The sequence below is a fragment of the Cinclus cinclus genome, chromosome 18 (assembly GCF_963662255.1).
Source record: "Cinclus cinclus chromosome 18, bCinCin1.1, whole genome shotgun sequence".
Classification (NCBI taxonomy): Eukaryota; Metazoa; Chordata; class Aves; order Passeriformes; family Cinclidae; genus Cinclus; species Cinclus cinclus.
The window spans coordinates 8,805,164-8,831,734 of record NC_085063.1 but is presented as its reverse complement, the minus strand read 5'-3'; the positions used below and the strand labels follow the sequence as shown (position 1 = coordinate 8,831,734).

Below are 26,571 nucleotides of genomic sequence, written 5' to 3'. Positions count from 1 at the left end.
CCACAATACAACTGGAAATTTCCACAATGCCACACATCTCTGAACTAAATTCATTCACCCCAAAAGCAATTTGCTCCCACTCAGCCTCACACTCCAGCCATGGGATCCCGGCAGCACTGCCTAGCTCCACCACCTTTTCTTCCCTTTCAAGCCCAGATACACAAAGCATGGAATGGCACAGCTTGGAGCCGAACTCACAAAGCTGAACCCAGCTGAGGCTTCTCAGAGCAGAGCAGGAATCCTGCCTGTCCAGTCTATCCAGCCCCAAGAGCATCTCTGACAATGCTGTGACTTCTACTTACATTGAGGGGTTTAAAGTATTTCCCCCGCAGTTTTGCTGCAGATTCCCTGTTTCCCAGCAGGGAAAGCCACCACTACTTACTTCCTTGCAGGAACTCAAAATCCGGTGAGTGTGGAGCGCAGAGATCCAATCATGTTCTTTTCTTTGCCGGCCAGCGTGGGTAATTTAATTTCTTATCCCACAGCAAGTCCCAGTCAGGGCCTCCAGCACATTTCCAACATCCTGATCTGAGCTCTCCCTGAGGAGCAGCCGGCTGTGAGCAGACACAGAGCACACACACCGCAGCTTCCTGGCCTCGGAGGTGCTGCCTTCTCGCCGGGGTAGGCTGGGTGTGTGCTCGCAGCTCCGCAGGCTCCCAGCACAGCCGAGCACCCTCTGCCCCGCCCGGCTCCTCCGGGAGCTCAGGCCAATATAAGGAGCGAATGGGGCGCTCCAAATCATCATTACCTTGCAAATGAACAATGCCTTACAAGGAGAGAGGGGGAAAAACACCAACTTTATTCATCAGGGACGTGAACTGCGGTGGGTGGGAGGTGGCAGCTGCTGGAATAGGATCTGACAAGTCAGGCTGTGCAGATCCCAAGGAAGGGTCAAAACAGGATTTAGCAAAGACACAGGGCTCACACACCCAGTTCCTAAAGAGATTTTGATGTGAAATAGTCTCAGAGCACAAAATAAAACCCCACATTTTCTCTGCCCAGCTCAGCTCTCTAGTCAAGGGCCACTTTAGTGAGCATCTATGTTAAGCTGGGTACATTAATCCTCGTCACCATTCAGCACTCAAGTGTGAGAAACAAACAGTCATTTGTGAGGGAAGGGCCATTGTTAAAACCTTGAGTTGAGCCTCGTGTGTGAAGAGCAGGAATTCAGAACAATGAGGACAGTACAGCCAATTCCCATAGGAACCGATGGATGTTGAAGTGCCCGAGGCAGCCCATGACACCTCGCACATCCACGAGGATCACAGTATGATCCAGGTGCTCTTCAGGAGCAGGCTCACTCCCACCGGTTTCCTGAAGATGTTCATCTTGTTCGGTTTTGCTGTCTCGCTGTGTTTCTGAGGTGTGTCTGCAGCAATGTGAAATCCCACACGACCTGAACAGCTCTGATCATATCTTCTTCAGTCTCAGATTTTCTTGTTCGTTTGGCAGCCTGACCCTGCAGGCAGGCACAGCCCTGCCCAGGCTGACAGCTTGTTTTTTAATCTGTTCTTAGGAACAGATAAAAAAGGGGGATACTAAAGGAACCTTAACATTAGAAAAATGACTCACAGAATAAAAGGAAATTGGTTCCTTAAATAAAAATTTTAAAAAGCGTCCTTAAGATACTGGTATGAATTTCAAACCTTTTTAATTTTTTTTTTTTTAAAAAAGCTTTTACAATGCAGAAATCCCATCAGATGATGAAACCAGCATCTCCTCTGAGGCAAGGACTGGCCACTACCAACACAGAAGGTAACCAAGGGGAGAGGACATCCTTCGTGCCCAAACACTTTCTACCTTGCAGGGAAGGCCATTTGGCTTGCCTGGCCTGCTCCCAGCCCAGCCCCAAGCTCTCCCCCACTGCAGGGCTCATACAGATCCTGCTCTTTGTGCTCATCCAGGGCCCAGCCCAACCTGGATCTGGGTCCTGAGGTTTTTTAATAAAAGGACCTGTGCTCAGTGAGCCACCTTGGACAGAAAAACCCAACTAATGGTGGCAAAAATCACAAGGTACCCTGTGAAGCTGTTCCTGGATAGGTTTGGAAATTCTATTATGTTGCTGACTTATTCCCCCAGCAATGGCACTCTACATGTGTAATCAGGCAGCTTTTCATGCCAAGCCAGTGAGTTTGGCTACAGCATAGCCTGGGATACTCTTACAGTCAATCTGCTGAAAGCTGATGCTCCAGGACGCTGATTCACAAAAGCTGTCAGTTTTCTGTCTCTTCCTTACACTAGTGCTACAAAGAACTGCTCCCTCCAAAAAATGGAGATCTCAGATAAATCCCAGAGTAGAAACCAGAAGGCAGAGAGCAGCTAAAGCACTTGACCTTTGATGTTTTCACCCAGCCACGGTCGGGACCCTGCCTGCACCTGTGCTTGGCAGGTGGCCACAGACAGAAGTCACAGTTAATGGCAGGATGTGGGGCTGTCCAAGCCCCCTCAGCTGGTTTGTAGCCAGCAATGTTATCACCTGAGCACCCACAGACTCTGGATGGAGCTGCTGCAGCAGGGAAAATGAAGGAAAGAAGTGTGCAAGAGAGCAGAAAATTGTATTCCTTGTAGCTAGGCCTCATTCAAGGCCCAGCTCACTGAATGCTTTTGGGGCTGGACAGATGTGCACTCCTCCCCCTCCCAGAAGAGCTCAGAGGCATCCAGAAACTGCTGCTTTTTTGTCCAGTTTTAGGCTGGGCACCCTGAGGCCCAGCAAAGCGGGACAGCTCATCAAGGCTCTGAGGCCAGGAGCACCAGAAGGACAACTCCTCAATCCCAACACCTTCCTCAGCACCTAGAACTCAGTCATCTTCTTGTGGGTGTCTGCTTTCTTCTGTTCCCGCTGCAGCCTGGCTTCCTGGGCCTGCAGCTGCCCCAGCTGCTTGTGAGCATCAGCCAGTTTCTCCTCCAGCTGAGCTGTAGCAATGCTGTGCCTGAAAGCAAAAAGCACAGCAGCAATGTCATCCTGCATGGTAATATCAAAGGCTTGTTCCATCTCAGGAGCGTTTGCCCTTTCCTGTAGGATTAGCCCAAGGGACCTGCTGAAAGCCAGGAATAACCTGATGCTCAGCAGTCTCTGGGCTAGAGAATGTCCTCCTGGGATGCTCAACAGCAATGCTGCAGAGGTGGGCACAAGAAGGACTCCAGCACCTTTCCTCAGAAAGCTCCTCTCTTTACCACAACCTGAACTCTAGCCAAAGGACCCCAGACACATCTATCAGTGTCCATGCTGGTCTGAAGCACACACTGAACTCTCTCCTCCACTTCCCCATAAGTCCCATCCAGATACATTTCACTTGCTCCTCCCACATCTCATTTCAAGCCCACCCCTCCCCAGAAGCACCACACACTTGATCCCAAAGAACGTTTTCCTACCGCCCGATGTTGCGTGCCAGGGCCTGCTGGATTCCCCTGATATCCCTCTGTGTTTGCTCAATCTTCTCCGTGGTCTGGAAGAGGCTGACACTCAGGGCCTTCTTGGTGCTCTTACTGGCGTGGTAGATCTCTTTGCTGTTCCTCTGGGGCAGAGCCATCCCCCCAGCCTTGTCCCCAGCACTCTTCCCGCGCAGTTTCTCGTTCAGGAAGTCAAACACATTGCGCGGGGCCTTACGGCCGCCGGGCTGTCCAGAGCTGCTTCCCTTTGCTCGGCATTTCCTCGATTTGCCTGGCTCCAGCTTCCCCTGCTTCTTCTTCTGAAGCACCTCAGCACACTGGTCCAGGGACTTCCCTCGAGGAAGCACCACAGCCTGCACTGGCTCCACTCTGCCCTCGCCATTCTTCCCTAAGCCTGAGGAGAGACTCCGAGTGATTACAGCATCCCCTCTCCGAGTCACCTCCCACCACAAGCTCACATTGACAGCCACAGGCTTAAAACGAACAAAGAGGCTTTTGAGGTATCAAAAATTAGAGCTTCTGTCCAAGCTAAGGGGACCAGCAGAGGCCAGGCCAGGAGCCTTCCACAGCAGCAGATTTGTGATTCCAAGCCCGAGGCCATCCGTCAGGCCGGTTTCTCTTTCTTTCTCACGTCCTCAGCTTCTCAAGCCAGGTTCTACTTAAAACTGGTTTGGTTCCTCTGGGAGAACCAGAGACACAGAGGCCCTCCCAGAGCCCCCAAGGCTTGATGCAATTTGGGTGGGAGTTCAGCAGGCTTTGAAGTCTGTGTCCAGGCCAAGAGATGCATTAACAGAGACATCAGAAGCTTTGCAGATCAGCTCCCTTCCACCTCCAGCCTTTGAACACTCCACAATGTTCTCACGGCTTTGATCATGAGCTTGACCTTGCTTCCAAGTGCCTCCACTGTTTGCCATTACCATACAGGGGTTGGTGCCCCACATGCCTGTTCTTCCATGAAATAACTAATCCCTCTTCCCTCCAACATTGCTGTGATCTATCACAATGCTTGAGCCTCAGCAAACTGGCCAACTGGGTATTTCTTAACAAGAACCACCAGGACCCTAGGACCACCCTCTCCCCTTACCTTTTCCAAACTCATATCCCATCTGAACAAGCAGTTTGGAGCCAATGCCACGAGTATGGGCCTCCCAGCCACCGAAAGAGGAGCTGCAGGCAGGGGTCCACTCCCCGTTCTCTGGAACCCCTGAATCTATCACTGTGGTACAGGAGAGGAGAATCAGTGAAACAGGACTTGTGAATAAAGCTGCTGCTGAAGCATCCTGTTAGGGATAATTCACTTCTCTAACCCTAAAAGCTTTTGATCATGCCTCCAACCTTATTTAGTGCCTGCTGAATTGTCACCTTCCATGAACACTGCACAGGGAGGGACTGAAATGTGAGGTTCCACTTGATTTAATGCACATACCACCTCCCAGTTCCAGGTAGAATCACCCAGGAGTTTTATGATTCTTTTCCTTTCCTTCCAGGATGATAATACAGACTAATGTACACACTTGAGTGGAACTTAGCACAGTGGCACCTAATACTTATCCTGTGCCTCCAGCTCCTGTCTCTGGTACGAAGCTCCTCCAGGTCACAGCATTAATTTTGTGTTATTAGGATCCAATAATCTCTGTCAGGTTAAATATAAAGAGCTCTAGGACACTTACTTGTGCCTGTGATGCAGCTGTGGCACCACCAGAGGGACAATGCTGCCTGTGCAACTTCCAAGAAGTCACTTGGGCACTCTTTGTCTCATCTTTCAGCAGTTAAACAGGGCATGGCTGTTCCTGCTGCCTCACTGAGGCACCAGAAAGACCCAACACTCCCATTTCCTCGGGTCTCACACTCCTGGGTCATGCAGCTCCCAGGGATGAAAAAATCTGATTCACTTGTTAATAACTCAGCTCAGCCAGACATGTAAGAAATAAGCTCAGAGCTTGGAACTCTAAAATATCACCTCTTCTTCCATGTGTGGGAAGTTCCCATGGAAACTTCCAGCCTTCATTAGCCCAGGGATTTGCATAAAACAAAGATTTTAGTTGGCAATTATAGCATAACAGCCAGTTACTGTTCTCAAATCTTTCAGGAACACATAAAGAGATCAACTTTTTTCATCAGAGGTGAGACACAGAATGAGAGCTCTAGGACAGTTAACCAGTCCCAGAGAAAAGCAGAACAAAATTCCAAGTCACTTTTTCTCAGATTCTCCCCACCCCCTTACCTTTGGCATAACCAGAATCATCCACACTGTCCTCATCAGACTCGCCAGATTCAGCAGCATCTTCACTTCTCAGGGGTGGAATGACACTGTCCCCTTCCACCACAGCCTCTTTGAGGAGCAGGGAGTCAAATTTCACCGTGTAGTAGCCACTGTCCACATCTACAGAGGGAACAGGACAGGAGCTCCAGCACACAGGGAGCTAAACCAGTCAGCTCCAGCAGAACGACACAGGACAGTGGGGAGGCCCAAGGAACAGTTCTAAAAAATTCTGGGTTTAATCGGTGGTTTTTATTTCTGTCTGGGAGGGAGAAATGCCCACTGCAATGAAAAGTTATTTCCACAACACCCAAAAGTTTACCTTTAGAAATCAAGAAAGATGGATTGTCGAGATACAGAATGAAGACTTGCTCCCTTCTGACTTAGTAAGGGCTAAAAGAAAGATGGAAAGAGGAAATAAACCCTCCCTCTTCCCAGGACAGAGGGAAGCCTGTATCAGCAGCTGCTGGGCAGGGCCAGCTCTCCTGGCTTTTGTTTAAACAAGACCTGATTATTGCAATTCTCACCTGCTATACACGTAAATTCCTGCAGTCCCTCCCTCTTCCCTGGAGCAATTAATGACCTCCTAGTCATTTCCTTTCCACATTATTGCTCTTTGTATCTCCTGTTTCCCAGTCAATTCCCTCCTCTAGCCTGACAAAACTCAGACTGTTTTCTCAGCTATGTCAAGATTTTAAGCTCAGGGCAGTAGCCACATAGTTACTCTGTCATATATTGTCATATTATGTTTTTCTGTCATTAACTGCAACAGCCAAGTTTCAGACCCAGGTAAACCTCAGCCTCCACCTTCCCCCTGGGCCCCGAGAAAGCCCCTGCCCACCCCTCACCGGTGATTTTGGCCGTGTACCAGATCCCATCACTGTGCTTGGCCAGGCAGGCTGAGCCCACCCCCAGACTGCTCAGGTCAGGCTCCTGGAATGGCTGGAGCTCCTCCACGGACACCACCTGACCATGGGAAAACCTGCAGGGAAGGAGGAACAGGAGTTTTCAAATGAAAATCCTTTCCTCAAAAGAAACGCACGCAGTGTCAGTGGTGAGGAAACTTCACCATAATTAGGGAAGTTTGACGCAGTGTCAGTGGTGAGGAAACTTCACCATAATTAGGGAAGTTTGACCACGTGCTGTTGCAATTATGAAGGTGTGCATGTTTCACCTTGAACACGTTATTTATGCCATGGGACAAAAAATGCATCCCACCCCAGAGAATTAAACCTCCTTGCTAGTGACACATCCAATTAAAAAGTTCATGGCTTCGGGGATAAACTGATCAGAGACAGGCAGGGCTCCAGCCCAGCACCTTCACAGACCTCAAGTTGATCCTGGTGAAGATCCCCAAAAACAGAGCCTAGACAACCTCCTTGTGCAACTGGAATATGTGCATTATCCACACTTGGGTGTTTTATTTTAAAATACTTCCTCAGTGGTTAATTTATCCACTCAGTTATATAACATCTCTGCAGCTTTCCCACAGGATTTTCCATTTCATCTGTGCATTAGCTATAGAAAACAGCCAAACTGATGCCACTGCTCACCAGAGTGCATTTTGAAAACATTAAGGCACAATTTCTCTGGGTGAGAAAGCCACACAGAGCACTTTAGGAGGAGGTTTATTTCTCTGAAAGACAAGGCCCCTCCCACCCCTCTCTTTACCGACAGTTCTCCTTAAATCTGCACTTGTCATCCAGGAAGAATGGGCACGGCTTCAGGGACTTGTGGGTTGGGTACAGATAGAGCACCCTGACCCCTGCACTGCCATCCTCCAACTCCTCAGTCCCTACAACCATGGCATTGTGGTACTCCAAGGTCCCCCAGGAGCTGTAGTAGGGGGCTTTAACCTTCATCCCACTCAACTCCTCCTCCTCCTCTCTCTCAGACTCCTCCTCCTCTTCACTACACTTTGATTTGATTTTATCCCCAGTTTCGCCCTCTCCTTCTGAGATCTTGTTGTCCTCAGCTGGAGGCTCCTCATCTGTTCCAAGACCAGCAATGGCTTCTTTAAAAGCAGCGTATTCCTCATCTTGGCCAGACGTCTCCAGGTGGGAATCCTGCCCTGGGAGACCTGCTGGGGAGGAGGAGGAGGAGGCATCTGTGTCCAAAGTGGCAAGAAGTTTGCTCTTTTTCACAGCCACCAGGCTCGACTTGGTTAGTTCTATGAGCTGCTTCAAATCCTCCTGAAGCTGGATCAGGTCCGACTGCTGCGATGGGTCCTGGCCCACCCCCAGCGCCAGCTCCACCTGCTCCAGCTGGGCATTGTAGGTCTGGATCGCTGCTTCCAGACTGTCTTCATCCATTCTCAGCACGAGAAAGACGCTTTTGTCCTCTCCGCAAACTCCAAACGCATTCAGAGTTTACTCAAGCACTTTTGGATAACAAGTCCTCGCCCGCAAAAGCGACATCTATCCGCCGCCTCGCTTTTTCCCTCGGAAATCACCAGGGCGATATTCCTGCTGGGAACAGGCGGCAAGAGGCGACGGGAGAGTCCGAGAAAAGGCCGGGCTTAGCCCAGCCCTCCCCCACCACGGAGTCCACTCTCGCCCACCGGACCAGCGCACGGCACCGCTCCTCCCGCAGCCTGGGCGCTCCCTCAGACCCAGGGCTGCAGCACCTCCCTGAGTCGCCACTGCCACATCAGCATCCCTACCGCGCCTTCAGCCACCTCGGCCCCCGCGAGCCACCTCCATGACAGCCGCCATGACACCCCCACTTCCGGCCCCAACACCCCTACTTCCGGCTGCGCTCACCGACGCGTCACCCGCTCCGGCGCTCGGGGTCCCCGAGAGGCCGGCGGAGCTGGACATTGTGGGAGTTGTAGTCCACAGACCCCACTCTGAACCGCCATCGCAGCGGCGACAGGACTACACTTCCCAGAGTCCTGGGCGCGGAATGGCGGCGGACGGTGGCGCAGGAGAGGCGTGAGGGGTGGCTCCGGCTCCAACGCTGACACCGGTACCAGGACCAGGTGAGGGGCTGCAAGCCTCAGGCTCGGGGCTCTTTTCCTCGCCCGCTGCGCTAGGGAGCCTGGTCCGGGACCTGTCGTGATGCTGGGACATTAGGGGGAAATGGCGATAGGGCCGGTGTTCCTCTTCAGCCGTCACTGGCTGTGGCAGGGAAGGAAGGGGCCGGATCTCCCGAATCTTCTGGATCTGGAGGGATCTCCCGGGTTAGGGAGGAGCAGCCCGGGATCAGTCGCTGTCCCGAAAGGGGAGCGGACCAGGGTTCCTCCCAGGCAGTGGCCCGGCTGCTCCCCAGGGGACGGCAGGAGACCCCGCTGTCGCCCAGCTGGAGGCGAAGGGTGGACCCGGTACCTGTGGGATTGAGGCCCCACAGCCCCTAGGGCTAGCCCTAGCACTTAGAGGCCTTGTCCTCCCTTACCATGAAACCCCCGATTCGTGCTTTGGAACACTTTTATTTCCCTTTAGGTAATGGTGTTTGACTTCAAAGTGATTATTTAACCACGCACTTGTTTAGAGGTAGCTGCTTCTCAAAAGCTCTGCCTTGAGGTTCCCTTTATCTGTGTTTGAACAGAAGGGTTGTTGCAACGGCATGTGAATCAGCTGCAGCACTTGGTGTGCAGTGCTTCCTGCATCCCAGCAAAGCTGCTCTGCCTTGTGTGTGCAAATCCAGCACCACGAAAACCAAATGTGAGCTTCTGTAGATTCTTGCTCAAAATACCTGTTCTTCGTATTTGTATCAAGATCATTTCCTTTTCTGTGGGCCTTACGTTTACTACAGGAGGTGTTTGTTCAAGTCCTTCCTCAGTTCCACTTTAAACCCCAAATTCGATCTTGAGCTATTTTCATTATCTCTCTTAGATCTGTGTTTTTTCCTGGGATTGTCTAAATATGAGAGTTACTGATAGAAGAGTAACATAATTTATTTGTCTGGTGTCGGGAAATACTTGCATTGTGGCATGAGAGGCTTTTGGGAATGACCTGTTTGTTAATTGGTTTCCTGGCATTTGTTGCAGGAGCAGGATGTACACGCTGCTGTCAGGGCTCTATAAATACATGTTCCAGAGGGATGAATACTGTGTCCTGATCCTGGGTTTGGACAATGCTGGTAAAACTGTAAGTGCTGTTCATCACCCCGTGGAGGACAGACACATCCTCCGGGGACAGATCTTCCAACAAGGGTCTGTCTTTCTTCAGCTGTGTCCTGAGTTACTTTAGTGATGCCACATCAAGCAGTCAGCTTTTCCTCATTACTTAAATTTAGTACAAGCTTTCAGGGATGTGGCTGAGGCTTTGGTAATCCCATAATCACCTATGATCCCTTCTTTTCTTGCTAAAATAGGGAGCAAGAAGAGTGGTTTGTCCAAAATTAGGTAGGACAGTATCTGCTCGAGCAGGATTGTTCAGAAATGAAAAAGGCAAGTTTGGGGTAGGATTACTCCAGCCACTAAAATGTTTGATAGTAAATAGTTTGTCTTACTCTTTTTCAGACCTTCCTTGAACAAACTAAAACCCGATTTAACAAGAATTACAAAGGGATGAGTTTGTCCAAAATCACAACCACTGTAGGCTTAAACAGTAAGTAAATCCATGTGGAATTTTTTCAGCTTTCTTGTGCAGTCAGACAACAGCTGTTTTTTGTTTGAAATATTTAAAAATTCAGATGGGCAGAGTAGTTCCTGGATGCAGAGATTGTATGTCCCAACTGCCCAGGTCTTTTTGTAGAGAACAAAATAGACTTTCTCAGCTTAAGAGGAGAAACTCTTGAAGTATTAAAACTCCAGATATCCTATTTTAATGCTATTCTCACACTATATTTCCCTGGAGTTCATTCCTTGGCCCAGTTCTGGAATTATCTGCACAGGTATTGCTCTATATTTGTGATCACTCCCTGCAGGTTTTGCTCTGTTGCAAGTAGCCACTGCCTGTGATTTGTTCTCCTACATGCCTGTCCCACCCCAGATTTCTGGGTGGGGTGTGCAGGTGTCTGTTTTTTACAGCACCTGTAGTTTTCATTGGATTGCCCTTTCTTCCTTCCTTCTAGTTGGAACTATTGATGTTGGCAAAACTCGGCTGATGTTCTGGGACCTTGGCGGGCAGGAGGAGCTGCAGTCGCTTTGGGACAAGGTTAGAGATGTGGTTTTGGTTTTATTTGATTTTTACAACTTGTGGCTGCCCTGTCCCTGGAAGTGTTCAAAGCCAGGTGGATGGAGCTCTGATCAGCCTGGTCTAGTGGGAGGTGTTCCTTGCTCCTGGTAGGAGGTTGGAATGAGATGGTTGGACCTTTCCAACACAAACCATCCTGTGATTCCATGATTTCTTTTAGAAGCAGTTTTGTCTCTTTTAGAACTGAACCACTACAATCATTTGGTAATCACACAGGCTTATTGCTAACCCCAGTATTTAGCATTAACACCTTTTCAGAGATTCCACTGTTTCTGTGCTTAGTATTTGCATCATTGGTTACACAGAGCAGTTACCAACCCAGATCTGGGTTCTGCCATTGAGATAAACTTTGGGGGGACACAGGTGAGCTTTTCCACCTGGTGTGTTGATCAGGCCTGCAAACAGAGCAGACAGCACAGGCCAGGTGCTTCCACTCTGTCCAGGCACACTGTGGATACAGCTGCCTCTAACTGGTTGATCTCCTCCACATGGAGCAAACTGTACCAAATTAAAATAAAATCAGGAAGATGAACAAGTGATCCTAGTGGATTGACACCAACATCTATGTTTTCCTTCCAGTACTATGCTGAATCTCATGGGGTGATCTATGTTATTGACTCCACTGATGAGGAGAGGCTCTCCGAGTCCAAAAGAGCTTTTGGTAGGTACAGTGTGAACAAAATAGACCTGAAAGGTTGTATCAAATGAAACTGAAATGCAAGAAGGAACCTCTGGCTTCATCCCTCTGTCCAGATAATCTGTGCCAGGCATTTGTACAGCTTCTGTTACAGAACTGGCTAAACTTGGTTTTGTTTCTGTCCTTTGTAGAGAAGATGATTACCAGTGAAGCTCTGGAAGGGGTTCCCATTCTGGTGTTGGCCAACAAACAGGATGTAGAGGTAAAATGTGGAGGATTTCCATAAATGAGCAAATAAACCTTGGAAAGGTGAACTCTGCATTCATGTTAAACTTGTTCCACATTCCTGAGCTGATTCTATGGTGCTTTCCCACCACTGGAAATAATTGCTGTGAATTCAGTGGTATTTTTTTCTCCTTTCTCCTGCAGCTCTTTTTCAGTGCCATGAATTAGCTTCCTACAAGCATGTAGTTTTGAACTCTTTATGTAAGCAGAACAAACTGCATAGCTATGGTGGGTCTTTCTTGTACTGTGACTGGCTATATTGATACGTTTTTTTCCTGTTTATTCAGAAAAAAATGTTTAGTGCACTTTGTTTATGCTGCTCTTTTAAAACCCAGGAATAGCACAACAGATGTGAAGCAAGTAATCTTTTCCCCATAATTGGATAAGATCTGTTCTATAAAAGACTTGTTAGTTGTAGAGCATTCCATTAGTGACAGCAGTGAATGGCAAGGAATGCTCTTTTCTGATAATGTAATTTGAATTCTTTCCAGCGTGTACAGAACTGTAAGGCTCTTGGTTTGGGTTTGACATTTTGTGAGTGGTGCAGTGCTTAGGTGACACATCCTGGGTTACCCTTACCTCCCCCAGCATAGAAAAAAAGAGAAGAGAGTGCCCAATGTGGTGTTTTCTTCCTGGAATTCCAGGACTGCAGCTCCAGTGACTCGTCTCTAGATGGAGCCAGAGGCTTCCAGTAGGATTTGGAGCACCAGGCCTGGCAGCTCGGATCAGTCTCTGTTTCGAAGCATTCAGATACTTCTCAGGTTCTTCCTCTGGACTTTGCACTTGTCCGAATGATTGCACTTTTGGAAACACGTGAGACTTCCGTAGAAATCACTTGGCTCTAAAGGAGGATTTGTTTACATTTCATGAGTACAACACAGATTGGGTTTTGGATGATCTTATTTATCTAGATTATCTAGTCTTAGAAATAAGAGAAATGTAATTCCATGTAGAAGAATGAAATCGAGACTGAACTCCTGATTTATGGTCCTCACTTTGCTGTGGTATGTGGAATGTAGGGGAATGGTCTGTCTTTTTTTTATGGAAACCAGAATATTGACTTTAATGTTTCTGTGCAGCCCCACAGTTTTTCTGCAGGGAGCAGCCTGCACTCTTGCCTTGACCTGTTGAGGATAAGCTCCAAGCAGTGACTTGGAAAGTTGTTCCAGTTTCTCTTTTGGTTGTACGTACATATTTTGTTACAGGCTGCAGACACTGGCTCTTCTGACACTCTAGCCAGACTAAAGGCAAATAGTTGAACAAGTGGACTTCTTTGAATTACTGGAAGAGGTATTTGGAACAGTCTTTCAAAAGAAAATCTGACTTCTTGCTCCCTCTGGAGGGTCCAAGACCAGCCCACAGACTTAGTGCCTTCATTCAGTTGTAAAGCTGTAACAAGAGATTAGCAAAGCTAAACCCACTGGAGGTTTGCCTGTTTGTAAGAAATACCTACATTGGATATTTAGAGGTCCAGTCCTACAGAATGATCTTGGATACGGACCCAGCAAAGAGACATCAATGCTATTAACAAATCACTAAGGGGATATTATGACTTATTTTTCAGTAATTACCAAGGTTCACTTAAACAAGGTTGAGTAAACTCAGTAGCCTGTTTCTCTTCCTCTGATTTAGCAGAATGGAAGACCTCCAGAATAAAACTGATAATTAGCATTGATAGAGGTTTTTCTGCTCTGGATCTCTAGACATAAAACTGTAGTAGGGAATTCTCACCAGCATCCCTCTGTCCTGAACTATCATAAGGGTTAAATGGTATCTTAACCTTAAGAGGATAAGTGGTATCTTAACCTTGCTGGTATTTGGAGATGAAGGGTAATTCTTGATGATGTCAGTAGATTCCAGCAGAAAACTTGTGATCAAATACATCAGGAATAGTACATCTGACATAGTTGTTCTATATTTTAAGATTATATTCTGTTATTAAGATAACAAAAGTGCTGATGCAACTGGAAATTGCATAAAGTGTTAAAATTCTTCTGTGAGCCCAAGGGTACATTGTGTCCTCTCAGCACTGCCAAGCATGAATGGTATTTGGTCATTCCAGGGGATTAAATATGGGTATTGACTGCAAAACACCAATTCTAATTCTCACAGTACTGAATGTGATATTTTATGATATCAGGAGAATGCTCTGTGTTCAGCAGGGGCTCCAAAACTAGATTATTTTATAAATAATTTTAAAACAGAGTCAAATATGTGTTGGAGGAAAGAATTTGTTTGGGTTTTTAAAGGAACTAAAGCTTTGTAGGAGAATATCTACTAATTAATGTGAACTCTCTTTCAACTCAGAATGCCACTTTTGAAAATACGGCTTCTGGCAGAAAAAACAGCAAAATAGGAATTGATATTTGCTGTTTTGCTGTGAATGCAGCTACTGAAAGGTTTAATCAAGGTATATATTTCTAAGCTTTACAATGAACTGTTACAATTTGAGGATAGAATGGCTCATTGTGCAACTACTCGAAATACTGGAAAAACATGACCTGTCAGAAACAGCATCTGAAATTTAACAATCTGAAAATTACTGGTGCTGTGTGATGACCCGTGTCTGGGAGGAAGTTTTGCCATCCTCATCTAAAGATAAATTTTGGAAATTTAATTTGAAATCTCCAGAATGTTGAAAAGCCTCCTTGTGCCTTTGGAAAATGTGAGGAGTCATGGTGAGTAGCAGAATACTCATTTCCACACAGTTGTCAGAAAACAGACCTCCTGCATGAAAGCCATTCTAGTTTCCAACTGAAGACCTACCACAGCCTCTCTGTAAAAATAGTTTTAAGTAAGATGGTTTAAATTGAGACTATACTGTTCTTTCTTTAAATTTAAAGAATCTTAAATTCTAATTCAAAACAAACTTGTCAAAATGGTAGCCACACAGCATAGGTCAGGTGAGTCAGACTTTGTGAAATAGCTTTATTTGGGCAATCCACCTTGGTGTTGTTTCTCTTTTAGTTCCGTTCTGATGGTTGATTACTCTTGAGATGACTGAAGAGCCTGTCCTTGAGGTTTTATCCATGCTACTTGTTTTATCCTGACAGGAGACCAGGCAGCAGCATTGTCTTTGCTCCAGTGGATTTGAGAAATGGGCAAAGGCTCTACAACCTTTTTTGGCTAAAACTTGCCTTGCTGCTTGATAGATTTTTAGGTGTGCCATTGCTGAGTCTTACTTTGGGTAATGCTATTCTGAACCTTTCATGGGAAGAATTTGCTTCAGTCCTGGCTAGATTATGCCTGGAGGAGCCTTCATCAAGGGATGTTTTACAGTGTGTTATTATTTTGGGGAAGCTGAGATGGAAATCTGCTTTGTCATGTGTTGTGTGTGAGGTTCCTGTGAACTGGCTGAGAGATACCATCATTCCTGAAAGGTCACTGTGGACTGTGTTACTGTAATGGAGCACTATTGATGTGATCACAGATCCAGCTTCCCTTCTTTGCTCTTGGGTTATGGGTTTGCAGCTGAGAAACAAAACACATCTGTAAACAAATATTTTGTAATGTAGCTGGGAAGAAGGGGAACTTGGAAGCCACAGCTGACATTTTTCCCTGAGCATGAGAAGCTCAGATGCCCCTTGCTGAAGTGATGGATAATCTGCCTCATTCCCTGCTGTCACATGAGATTGCAGCTGATGGCTTTCCCTGGAACACTAAAACAAGGCATTGATGTTACCCATTGATGTAACAAGGCTTGGTGTTACCCCTCTGCTGTGCTGCTCTACTTTATCCCAAGGGGAAAACGATGTTCCTCAAAACAGGATTGGTGATGGAGTGACATCCTGCTGGGACAATGTGAATGGTGCAAAGTCTCCTCAGAAGCAAAACTCTTTCTGGTGCAGATTTCCATGGAAAGCCATGGCTGGGCAGCTCTGTGGAAGGTGGGGCAGGCCACAGCTCTACCAGAAGGTGGGAAAGGGAGGTTATAACAGTGGTTTATACTGGGAGATAAAAATGGATGTAATTGTCAGCTGCACTGGGAAAAGTTGAGTCTCAAGGGGTTCAAGGATGGGCAAGGTGTGAAGGATGTGGGTTCATTGTGCTGCTGGGTATGTGCAGGGTGGTGTTGGGAAGTTCATTGCTTGATGGCTTTTCTACCTGTGCAAGTAGAAGTTGAGGAATCAAGGACAACATTGCTGTGCTGTCTGTTATTACTTCACGTCTTGAACATTTTATCTGATTTATTTTTGAATATTTTAAAATGTATGATCATTCAGAAAAGGAGAAGGAAAGGGTAGACTCAAGAAGAAGACGAAAAGGATATACTCAAAAGTATATAATTTTACAATTATATTAAACTCTGAGAAGCTTTATATTTCAAGAAACATTTGCTCAAATTTAAATCCCCTTGAGATCTTCCTGCTGCCGAATCTCATTGACTGAAAAAAACAAAGATGTGAAAAATAGCTCAAATTACTGACATGCAGCTCCTCTCCTTCCCAGTTGTTGGGTAATTGAGTTGTCCAGAGCTTTGGCTTAAACTGGGAAGTATTTGGACCTGCCTTTCTTACTGGGCAGTGGACATCATACCAGGCTAAGGGAGCAGCTTTTTTTACAAACCTTTTTACAGTAGAGAATGGTTGGTTGATTGCAATCTCTTGCCCATCTTCTAGACCTGCTGGTTTGAATTCCAGCTCCCTCTAAAGTTAGTAATTATTGTTGGGTTTTGGTTTTTTTTTTTAAATTAACTGTTTATCCTGTGTCTGACAGCTCATCTGTATGAGCTGCATATTTTTCATTTGTCAAAAATCCTAACCTGAATTGTTGAGGCTTCTATGGAATGATGTCAGTAACACTTTTGGATGCAGTTTCCAGGTCACTGATTGAAAGGGCAAGTTTAAAATGGAGCTGAGGTCATAAAAAAGTACAGTCATCAAAAGTTTCACAGTAATGGAGTCAAGGGCACATGGGAATTGGGTGTTGTTAAACTCCTTGCAAGCCATTTCTTAAGATCCCTTCCTACATGTAAGCAATGGAATCTGCTTTCCTGTATTTAATTTCTTCAGAATCAGTGTTTTGCAAATGGATGGCTGGTAACATTAATTTTCATATTTCTGTTCTCTCACAGTTTATGTCCACTTGGCCAGTCCTCAGAACCCACAAGGGTCCAGTTTGGTATTTGTGTAAATATTTGTCCAAAACACTATGTGGGCCTGACTGAAGGTTTGAAAGACATATTTGAGACTTGTTGAAGGTCCAGAATGTCCTTGCAGAGAGGAGGAAAGGTGGGCTCATGGCCAGCTGAAGTGCTTAAATGGTTTGTCCAAGGCTCCTGAGGAAAAATTGAGTAGAGTCCTCAGGGAGGTGCAAGTCCAGACCTCAGTTGGGCAGGTTTGCTTTTGCTGTAGCTTTAAGATTTTTGTGATGACACCATGATTTATGTGAGGAAATTAATCCACTGATTTACTGGGGGGTTATGATTTGTGATGTTGTTCCCAGCAGCCTCCTGGCAGCCTCACAGACATTCAGGACCTGCTGGGGGCCAAGAGCACAGTGGCATCAGAAAACGTGCCTCATTCAGTGCTGCCAGTGTTTTCTCTGAATGCAAACAGACAAGTGCTGGTGGGGCATGGGTGTAATGCCAAGGAATGTGCTGAGAACTGAGGAAAAATCACAGCTTGTTTTGTGAGAATACCCAGGATGCTGGCAAAGAGTCAGCTGGGCTTGTGGCAGGGACACTGTTTCAAAAGGCTTTGTAAATATTAAAGCTCTTGTAGTGTGCTGGTAAATACAAGCTTAAATACAGCTTGGAAGAAATATCCTTAGAGGGTGCAGGTTGTGCTCATTTTCAGGACTATTTGCTTAGAACTGTACAGATTAAGGCACTATGTGTATACTGTCAGCAAACAGCATTCTCTTTGGTGAAAAAAGAATATGTTCATTTCTTTGGAATGAAAAGAGGTGAATTTGCTGTGTTGGTGGGTGAGTGGGTTTAACCTCACAGCTTTGCCATTCTGACCGAAGCAGGACTGCAGTCATGGTAGGATTCATTGTGGAAGAAGGTCACCATGTCTTATAGCACAAACAAGCTCTATTTTGGTTCCCTTTACAGGCTTGTCTGTCAATACCTGATATCAAGACAGCATTTAGTGACTGCATTAACAAAATTGGGAAGAGAGACTGCCTGACACAAGCCTGCTCAGCCCTTACTGGGTGAGTATGAGAAGGGGTATATTGAGAATTGGTTGACTGAGCAGCTGTGGGGTGTCACACACAGAGCAGCACTACAGGAGTTATTAAAGCTTGAAAGGGAGCTGTGCTTCCTTCCAGCACTGACAGATTGCAAACCTTGGACTTGTACCAGCTCAGTAACTTCATCTATAAATCCTATCTGTAAAACACAGTGGAAACGTACTGCTGGCTGAGAGCAGCAGGACTTGGAGGCATATTTGTTGTCCCTGAATTTTCCCTTCTCCTTACACAATAATCCTTGCAGATGTTGGCTTGCTGCAGCTCCTGGCTTTTAGGTCCAAAGTCTGTTGAAAATGCAGCTGTTGATGCCTCTGCCAGAGAAATGGGTGGTGCTTCACTGTTGCTGCCATACTTATGTTTCTGCTCTCATATTCTTTGGCATGCGAATGAGCATTGTGATGGGGATGATATCACAGTCTCCAGGAGTCCTCTAATATGGGGATGCCTGTGGTTTAAAATTTGATGACTAAGACAGACCCTAATTTGAGTTTACACAGCTGCATGCCATGATCTTTGACTAACCCACTGAATTCTTGATACCTCAGCATCATTATTGCATATCGAGTCTTGCAGTACTTTGGTTCTTCGTACTTTCAGTTCTTTAAGTGAAAAGTGTTACTTGGAATAAGTCAAAAGTTTTGTTCCAGGTGGTGGAAACACTCCTGGCTGAATTACTGCCTGGGCTGAATCTAGAGCTTTGACATTTTTTCTGTGTTATCATACAAGCTACTGCAAAGGATAACAAGAACTTCTTGAACTGTGAAAAAAATCCGTTGTCTGCATTGCTACAAATCACATACCATTAAGCAGGTGAATGACCACAAGAACAATATTCAAGCACTGACTGGAAGAGAGGTATTAGATAATAACCTTATGAAAAACAACATTTTCAGTTGGTTTTTTTTTGAACATTTCTAGTTTTGATTTGTGTGGAATTTCCTTTCAAAATTCTAGTTTGAGCTTGCACTAAAAGACTAAATAATATGAAAATCATGGCTGGGGAGCTGTGCAGACCAGCAAGGTGGTGACTTGCTTGGCAGCCCCAGCACAGATGATTACAGAAAGTTGGAACCGGGATAGCAAGATCTTATACACCTAGTGTGAGGTTTGTGGCAAAATAACCTCAAACCATCTGTGAGTTGGGTTTGATGCTTGTTCATCCCAAGATTTCCACGGAGTTGGTGACTAAGTTGGGTGTAGACTTGCACAGACACCAGAAAGTAAAGGATGGAGGTATACATTGCTGAGCTAAAAGAAAACAGATCCTTATTGTTTTCCTGCATGAGAAATAACACAGAAATGCCAACAAACAACTGTGGGACGAGTAGAGCCCTTCCATTCTTCATGTAAGGGCTCAGTTAAGGCCTATATGATCCATGTTTCTGTTCTTGGTTGCTTCTTCTTGTTGGTTTATTTTAAAACCTGGTCTGCTTATTTCCTTAGCAAAGGGGTGAATGAAGGAATTGAATGGATGGTGAAGTGCGTGGTGAGGAACATCCACCGCCCCCCAAGGAAGAAGGACATCACGTAGGAGCTCCGAGCCAGCCAAGCAATGGACAGTCTCTTTCCACACACTTCTGTGTTCCCTTTAAAGAAGGTGATCCACTGGATTCCTATTACACCTGATTCTTTCCTAAGTTTGGAGACAAATATTCTCTTTCTGTGTCTAAAAAAACACAAAACTTGAGCCAAGGATTCCAACTGGGTGGGGGGTGGGAATCTCTTACATTAAGTATTGTCATTGGCCCTAGAGCATCCTATGTAGCAACCTACACATTGTTGCTGATGCAAAGGACTTAATTTTCTACTATCTCACTTTGTGATTCCTGATTTATTAGTCTAACTGGCTGGAGGCCAGTGACATGAAGGAACTCCTGAAGGAAATGTGTAGATGAATGTGGAAGGGGAGGAGCAGCCTGGGAAATGGCTGTTCCTCCTAACTGCAAAGACCATTGCTGCTCCAGCCCCATGTTCCTGCAGGGTGTTACTGGTCCTGTTATGCTGCTGTTTGTGTAGTGGGGAGAGACAACATTGGTTAGAACTTGATTTTCACTTGGGGTTTTGACTTGTAACTTTGACCTGTGGTAAAAGCAGATGTGGAAACCAGCAACTGCACAGTGGTCATTGGATTGTGGAATCGTTGAGGCTGGAAAAGACCTCATGAAAAATCCCACTGTGCTGGTTGAAATGGATATTCCTACCAGGACACAGATTCCAGAAGCACTGCCTTGCTCTGACTGCCAGTCTCTCTGTGCATTCTATTTAATCCTGAGAGTAGTTGGGATCTTCTGTAACTGGAGTGAATCAAGGCCCTCTCTGTGATCTTTCTAAGCTGAAAACAACTTCTAGGCAGGGAGAAATCGGTATGCAATAAAGCTTCCTACTTCTTAGAACTTCCCTGGCTGAAACAATGGTATTTGGGAATAGCAGTACTCAGCCCTTAGTATTTTTTTTTTTCAAATGTAGGCAAAAACAGAGAGGCAGCACTCAAAAGATGAGCAGTACTCAGTGCTTACATTGCCTACTCAGCTAGATCTGCTCACATATCACTGTCATTTCCCTGAAAATGAGTTTTTACATGAATTTCATGGTGGTTTGGCAATGGGTGTTGCTCCTCTGCTGTTTTATTTACTCCTGGCACTGGTGAACGTTCTGTTTACTGACATAATGAAGGGACCACTATTCCAGCTGTACTTGAGCCAGTCCGTAGTATTCATTTAAAGTCTCTTAGCTGGAATCTGTCAAAGAATTTTCTGCTAAATTTTCTGCATGGAAGTCACTGCAGTTGTTTTTTGAGAGAGAACATAATTCATATTCTCACAATTGGGTCAAAGCACAAAGGCAGCTGGGCTGTGTTATTCAGTTAATAAAGCTAGTGCAAATAATTGCAAACTGAAGAGCAGAATCTTTGCTTCTCAGCAAGAGAAGTAAGGCTCCTTCAGACCTAGTGACCCAGTCTTTTTTTCTTGTGTGTTCTGTGAATGTGGAGGAAATCACTCACCCACTGTAACAAGTGGCACTTTTGTTGGGTGCTGCATGTGATGCAGGGCTGAGATTTTCAGGAGTACTGAAGTTTTGGAGAACCAATGGCCGTCGATTATCAGGAGCATCTCTCTCACTGGGCTCTTGAAAACACTTGGAAAGGCTGAGTGTTTTCAAGGTGACTTTGTGGCCCTGGATGTTTTGGTTGGCAGAGTTGGTACTAACAATCAAACTGAAGATGTAAAACAGTAACTAATGAACAAAAGTAGCTTGCTGGAAGTCAAAACACTCTAGTCAAGTAGCTTGAAATATCTATTCTTTGGGACACAAGGGGTTTTCCAAGATTTCCACATACTATTTTCAGGTTTCTTGCTCTTTTTTTCCCTTGGAAACCAGAAAGGACAAAACAGTTTCTAGACACAGACTGCTTTGTTGTCCATATCAGCAGGGGGTCTTAAAGCCAATGTTTTGACCTCAGGATTCCAAGTTCTCAGTCATGGGAGAGTCCTTTTCCCAGGGACATGCCCAAGCTGGGATAGGTATGTATGAGTGTGCTTTAGCCACAACAAATCAGAGAGGATTTCTCTGAAACCACCAGTGTAAAGTTCACTCTAATTCAAAGTGACCTTCCACAACAGTATCCCAGCAGATGGTACATTTTTTAATATTTTGATCAGAAATTTAATGATTTGTCACATTTTATACTTACAGGAAGCACAGACTTATTTGAAATGTTTTTCTTGTTTCAAGAAAACCCCCCCACCAGACCTCAAACAAAGCAAGAATGTTTCTGAATTCATAGTTCAAATTTAGTCAGTTTTCCAAATTTTTGATACATTTTCATTGGACCTGTTTTGCCCATGCCTGTTCACAGCAATGAAATTGGCTAAAGAGCCTCTTTATCTTCCCAAGAGGAAACAGATTGATCATCTGCACTTTGCAATCCCTGTTTTGTTTGGCATGCTGTCCATGAGATAAAGGTAAGAGTTCAGTAACTTCAGCAGAGAATCTCACTTGCCTTATTTGAGCATTGGCAGATGATTACATTGCTCTCACCCATCTGGAATTTCCTATGCAAACATTCAATAACTAGTAGCAGCAGCAGGCAGGAGCTGAAAAGCCACTTCTACAGCATTTAGAATCCCAGTGAGTCCTAGTGCTGCCTGTGTGCTGGCAATTCCACAATTCCATCTTCCTTTGGAACTCTGGAAGGACACAGAGTGACTGAATTACAGCACTTTTGGCTGGTCTGACCTAATCCCATCCCGCGCTCATGCAGGGCAGCGGTGACGTGTGCGCTGCGGGTCTGTGTTGCAGTGCTGCTGAGGTCAGAGCTCATCCCACTTCCCGTGACGTTCTGTCCCACAGAACCATGGAAAATGCCAAGACAAATCAGACTCAGATTCGGAGTAAGTCCAGCATCTTAGTCCAGTCTCTGGTTGCTAACATCTGTCTCAGAAAGTGGAGCAGATAGACACTCCAGAGTCTGTGCTCCCAGCCATCCTTCCTACTCTGCTGAACTGAAATCAAGCCATCATCAAGAAGTGGACTTAATACCCAGAGCTGTGGGATGGTTTTATTGCTAACTGAGCTATTTTTAGTCTTTTCTTCCTTATCGTCCTGCTTGTGTACTGCTGACACATCCGGCAAATCCAGGAGTTTGTTTAGGGAAAAAATCTGCTGTTACAATACAGATCACAATCTTGAATGAGTCTTCAGCAGTGATGTTTTAGCTGTGTATGAGATTGTTGAGTTAGTCATGATTTCCAGAGGTGTTCTTGATTAACTGAATCTGACCTACTAGTACAGATTTGGAAATGTAAGGCTCAGGTAGAAACCTGCCTTAAAAGTACTTCTGGAGGGTTCTGAATTGATCTAGGCACTTCACTGGATTTTTAACAGTATCCTGGGATGTGTCTCCTGGCAAGTGCTGTCAAGGAGAGAACTTCTAGAGAAAGGCAGAGTGGTACTGTCACTGCACTTGACAAATAGCCCTTTAAATCAAAACATCTGATTAATGTAGATGGTAATTCCTGGCAGCCACAGCCAGCAGTGTCCACACGTGAAGGACAGCAGATTCTGCCTCCATGTCCAGCTCTGCTGCTGCTCCTCAGCTTTTACCCAAAGCAGCACCACAGGCTCAGTTTGTCTTTGGGGTTGTTTTCAGATTCCTATTTGTCTATAGATTCCCCAAAGCCAATTTGAACAATTAATGAAGACAGGCTGAATTGCCCCTGCCATGCATACAGGTTCTAGGCTGGGTGACCTCTCAAATTTCCCTCCTTGCACAGTTTTCTACTCAAATTTGCCTGAAATTTCTCTCTTGAGAGAGAAGAGGCAGTGGTGAGGTGCAAGAGCCTTTCTCCTCTGCTGAGCTCTTAGAAAGGATACTGGAGAAACTTGAGCAGGTGCTTTTTAAACTGTAATTTTATGCCACTTGGAAATCCCACATAAAACATTCCTGGTGGATAACAACAGTTACTGTTGACTTGACCTTGGGCATTTCCTGCAACTTTACCCTTGGGTTTTGTTCTTTGTGCTTCTGCAATCCCTAAGGGAGTTGTTTTTCTGCTCCTCTGGTAAAACCAGCTTCCATGACAATTCCTGGGGGCTTTCCATTAAGTTCTTTACACACAGTCAAGCTTATTTTATTCCCAAACTGCATTCATGCGGATCTAGTCCCAGCTCTCAGCAGTGTCTGCTCTCAAATAAATTCATCTGCACAATTTATATCCAATCACAAGCCTTTACCCATTACATCAGAAGGGAGTGATGCTTAAATTTCCTGGTAAAGCAACAAACTAGTATTAAAAAGAATCAGACCTCATGGAAAATAACACAGATCTGGTGCAGAAAACATGGGCAGCACAGTATGCAAGAGCACCAGGGAAAAATGTTTTTCATAAATGAGCTGCTCGTCAACTGGAAGCAAGGAGAGGAGGAACATTGGCAATTAACTACACAGTGCTGGAATTCTGCCTGACATTCTTTTTAAACACAAAATCAGGAGGCAGGAATCTCCTCATGCCTTCTTGGTTGCACTTCTTCCTTAAAGTTGTTGATGCCAAATGAGTTTCAAATTTTCCATGTTGTTATGAGTGTCCTCTTAAATACCACATTCCTCACATCTTTCCTGAGGGTGTCTGTGCAGTCCCACCTTTCCCACATGTTACCCAAGGTGTAGCAGTGAAGGTGAGGCTGTGCATACATCCACTTAGGAACACACAGGATCCTCTCCTTGAAACAAAACCCATGCTGGACCAATACGTAGTATTCTCACTAATAATGCTAGTTCATGAGTTTTAACTTCTTTTTGTGCTTGGCCCATCTTGTCTAGGCTATGCTTTTGCCAAGAAAGGTTGGACTAGATGATCCTTAAGGTCACTCCCAACATGGGATTCTGTGATTCTCCATCGTTTGAAGAGTATATCCTTCAGCTGAACGCATTTCATGCTAAACATTTGGCCTCTAGCCAAGCCTTTGACCCCATCTAACCTTAAGTCATCTGTATTAAGCACATACCAGAAGCACTTCTCTGAGGGCAAATTAAATTCACTGTAAAATTAAGTGTATTCTTAAGTGCTTTCCTGAAACAGAAACCTCTGGAATTGTTTCTGCAGTTCATAGCCAGGAATTCCTCTGCCAGTTCTCAGAAGTCAGAGAACCTGATACCATTTCAGTGGAGATTTTAATTAGATTTTTTTCTTTTTTGAGTCAGATTTCCACAAAGAATAGAACTGTTCCATAAGGCAGTCATAAGGAGGAATAAAGAATTTGCTGTTCCCAGAAGCTGGTGTTAGGCACAGCACCTCCTCACTGCCTGTAACAGTAACAGGCAAAGGAATGTATGGGCAGCTCAGTACTTCAGAGAATCATTAAGTATCCTGAGTTTGGCACCACCAGCAAGGATCATTGAGTTCAACTCCATGCTGAGCTTTTGCTGGGTTTTATGACCAAGGGCTTTCAGATGGGCTATTCTGCCAGGGGAGCAAGAGGACCTTGGGGATACTGAGGTGTATCCTGCCCTGTTGAAAGATTTTGTTCCTCTGACACAAACAAGGCTTATTTCTGAGATGTTGGCAGTTACACCAGTGAATGAAATTAAACCCCCAGTACTGACCACCAGCAGGGATTTGCCCTGCAGGGACAGCAGTGGGAGGCAAAGGCAGCTGTGGCCTTCTGGGAAAAGACAACTGAAGGAAAAACAACCAATCCCACATGGCAAGGATTGCCATCTCTCTCTCCCAGGGCTGTACCCACATCCTCAGCATGGTGGAATTTTTGACAGCTCATTTTCATGCTATGAGAAGAGGCAGGATCATGGGATAGCTCACACCACAAGCTGTGAAAGACTAGTAAGTACCCTGTGAGTACATGTGATGTATCAAAGGGCAGGGGATCTCTGCAGACAAAAGGTGCTGAATCACAGGCAAGGTTGTTCCTCCATGACATGGCAGCACACAATACATGAAACTGGGTGAAAGGAGAACTTGGGGTTGATATTCTCAGAGCTGATTTTTCCCTTCAGGTTCAGAGTCATGGAGAGGGAAATGTATACTCCTATTCTTATTTCCCAAGTTTCCCAGCTAATGAGCTCTAATCTTAGCTTCTGGGAAGATCAAAAGAAGTCAAATAAATCACCTGCCAAGATGCAGTATCACACAAGGAAGTAGAGAGAGACAGGAATAGAAATCAGCAGCAGGGCATTTGTGTGATCTGACCGAGGCTGAGCAAGCACATTGGATCAAGTCCCTGAAGCCAATCTGGACTCTTTATGTGGTGCACCTTACACTTCCCACTGAAAACCACCCAAAATCCACATGCCTGAGGCTCAACAGCACTGACCACTCAGCACACATCTTCGCTGAGCTCGTGTCCTCACAGTGATAGCTGGGAAGCTGTCATTCCATGTGTTTCCATAGGAAAATGATCAAGTCTCACAGCTTCCTATGTTACAGCTAAGTCACCAACTGCTGGAGCTACTCCATGTTCAGACCAAGCACAGGATCCTGATGCACTGGATGGCCCAGGGTGATGCTTGGGTGAGCAGTGACAAAGGACACCGCAACAGAGACCTCGATTCTCCTCACATCCATGTGGCACTATGAGGTCTGGGATCCCCAATACTGCTTAATGACGTGGACGCTGCAGGTTTTCTGCCCTCTTTCCCAAAACATTGTGTAATTATAATTGTTTTTCATGGGTAAACAAAGAGTTGCTGAGGGAAGACTCCTGTTGACTCAGACAATAACACGTCAAGGGTTCATGTTTCTAAACGGGGAGTGTTGTGTATGGTTATTGTAGTTGTGGCCATGGCTTTGTTACTGAGAAAGCTTTTAAGTTAAAGGGCACAGGAAGGTTTATTAATATATTCTAATTTTATTCAGCTAAGAGGAGGCAGTGCCCAGACCTGATCATTAGAGCCCAAGTATGTTGTGGGCAAGGTGAGGGGAGCCAAACAATGTCTGACCAAACAGAACCACAGAATATCCTGAGTTGGAAGGGACCTACAAAGATCATCGAGCCCAATTCCCAGCCCCACACAGGACATACCAAAATCCCACCATGAGCCTGAGAGCATTGTCCAAATGGTCTTTGAGCTGTGGTTCAGGCTTTGGGCAGTGACCACTGCCCTGGGGAGCCTGTTCTAATGCCCAGCCACCCTCTGGGAGAAAGATCTT

The 26,571-nt window shown here is 45.6% G+C and overlaps 2 protein-coding genes across 6 annotated transcripts; one reads left to right on the top strand and one right to left on the bottom strand.

Moving 5' to 3' along the window:
- Positions 1–778: 778 nt before the first annotated feature.
- ZGPAT (zinc finger CCCH-type and G-patch domain containing) lies at positions 779–8,336 on the bottom strand. Of its 3 annotated transcripts, XM_062505110.1 has the most exons (8): positions 7,322–8,336; positions 6,499–6,632; positions 5,615–5,773; positions 5,090–5,138; positions 4,766–4,779; positions 4,475–4,606; positions 3,373–3,784; positions 779–2,930 (listed from the first exon to the last, which is right to left on the bottom strand). In XM_062505110.1, the coding sequence occupies exons 1-8, from the start codon at positions 7,960–7,962 to the stop codon at positions 2,792–2,794; spliced, it is 1,680 nt and encodes a 559-aa protein (XP_062361094.1). In that variant the 5' UTR covers positions 7,963–8,336; the 3' UTR covers positions 779–2,791. The 3 variants fall into 3 exon arrangements, with proteins under 3 accessions (XP_062361094.1, XP_062361095.1, XP_062361096.1); XM_062505111.1 differs by lacking the exons at positions 4,766–4,779; positions 5,090–5,138; XM_062505112.1 differs by lacking the exons at positions 4,766–4,779; positions 5,090–5,138 and having other exon boundaries at positions 5,627–5,773.
- Positions 8,337–8,415: 79 nt separating this feature from the next.
- ARFRP1 (ADP ribosylation factor related protein 1) lies at positions 8,416–20,613 on the top strand. 3 transcript variants are annotated; one of them, XR_009933774.1, is made up of 9 exons: positions 8,416–8,630; positions 9,639–9,738; positions 10,113–10,200; positions 10,667–10,749; positions 11,368–11,449; positions 11,617–11,687; positions 17,769–17,869; positions 18,635–18,718; positions 19,352–20,613. XR_009933774.1 is itself a non-coding variant. In XM_062505033.1 (8 exons), exons 2-8 carry the CDS (start codon positions 9,646–9,648, stop codon positions 19,437–19,439), a joined length of 606 nt encoding a protein of 201 aa, XP_062361017.1. In that variant the 5' UTR covers positions 8,416–8,630; positions 9,639–9,645; the 3' UTR covers positions 19,440–20,613. The 3 variants fall into 3 exon arrangements, 1 of the variants encoding a protein (XP_062361017.1); XR_009933773.1 differs by having other exon boundaries at positions 18,635–18,763; XM_062505033.1 differs by lacking the exon at positions 18,635–18,718.
- The last annotated feature ends 5,958 nt before the right edge of the window (positions 20,614–26,571 follow it).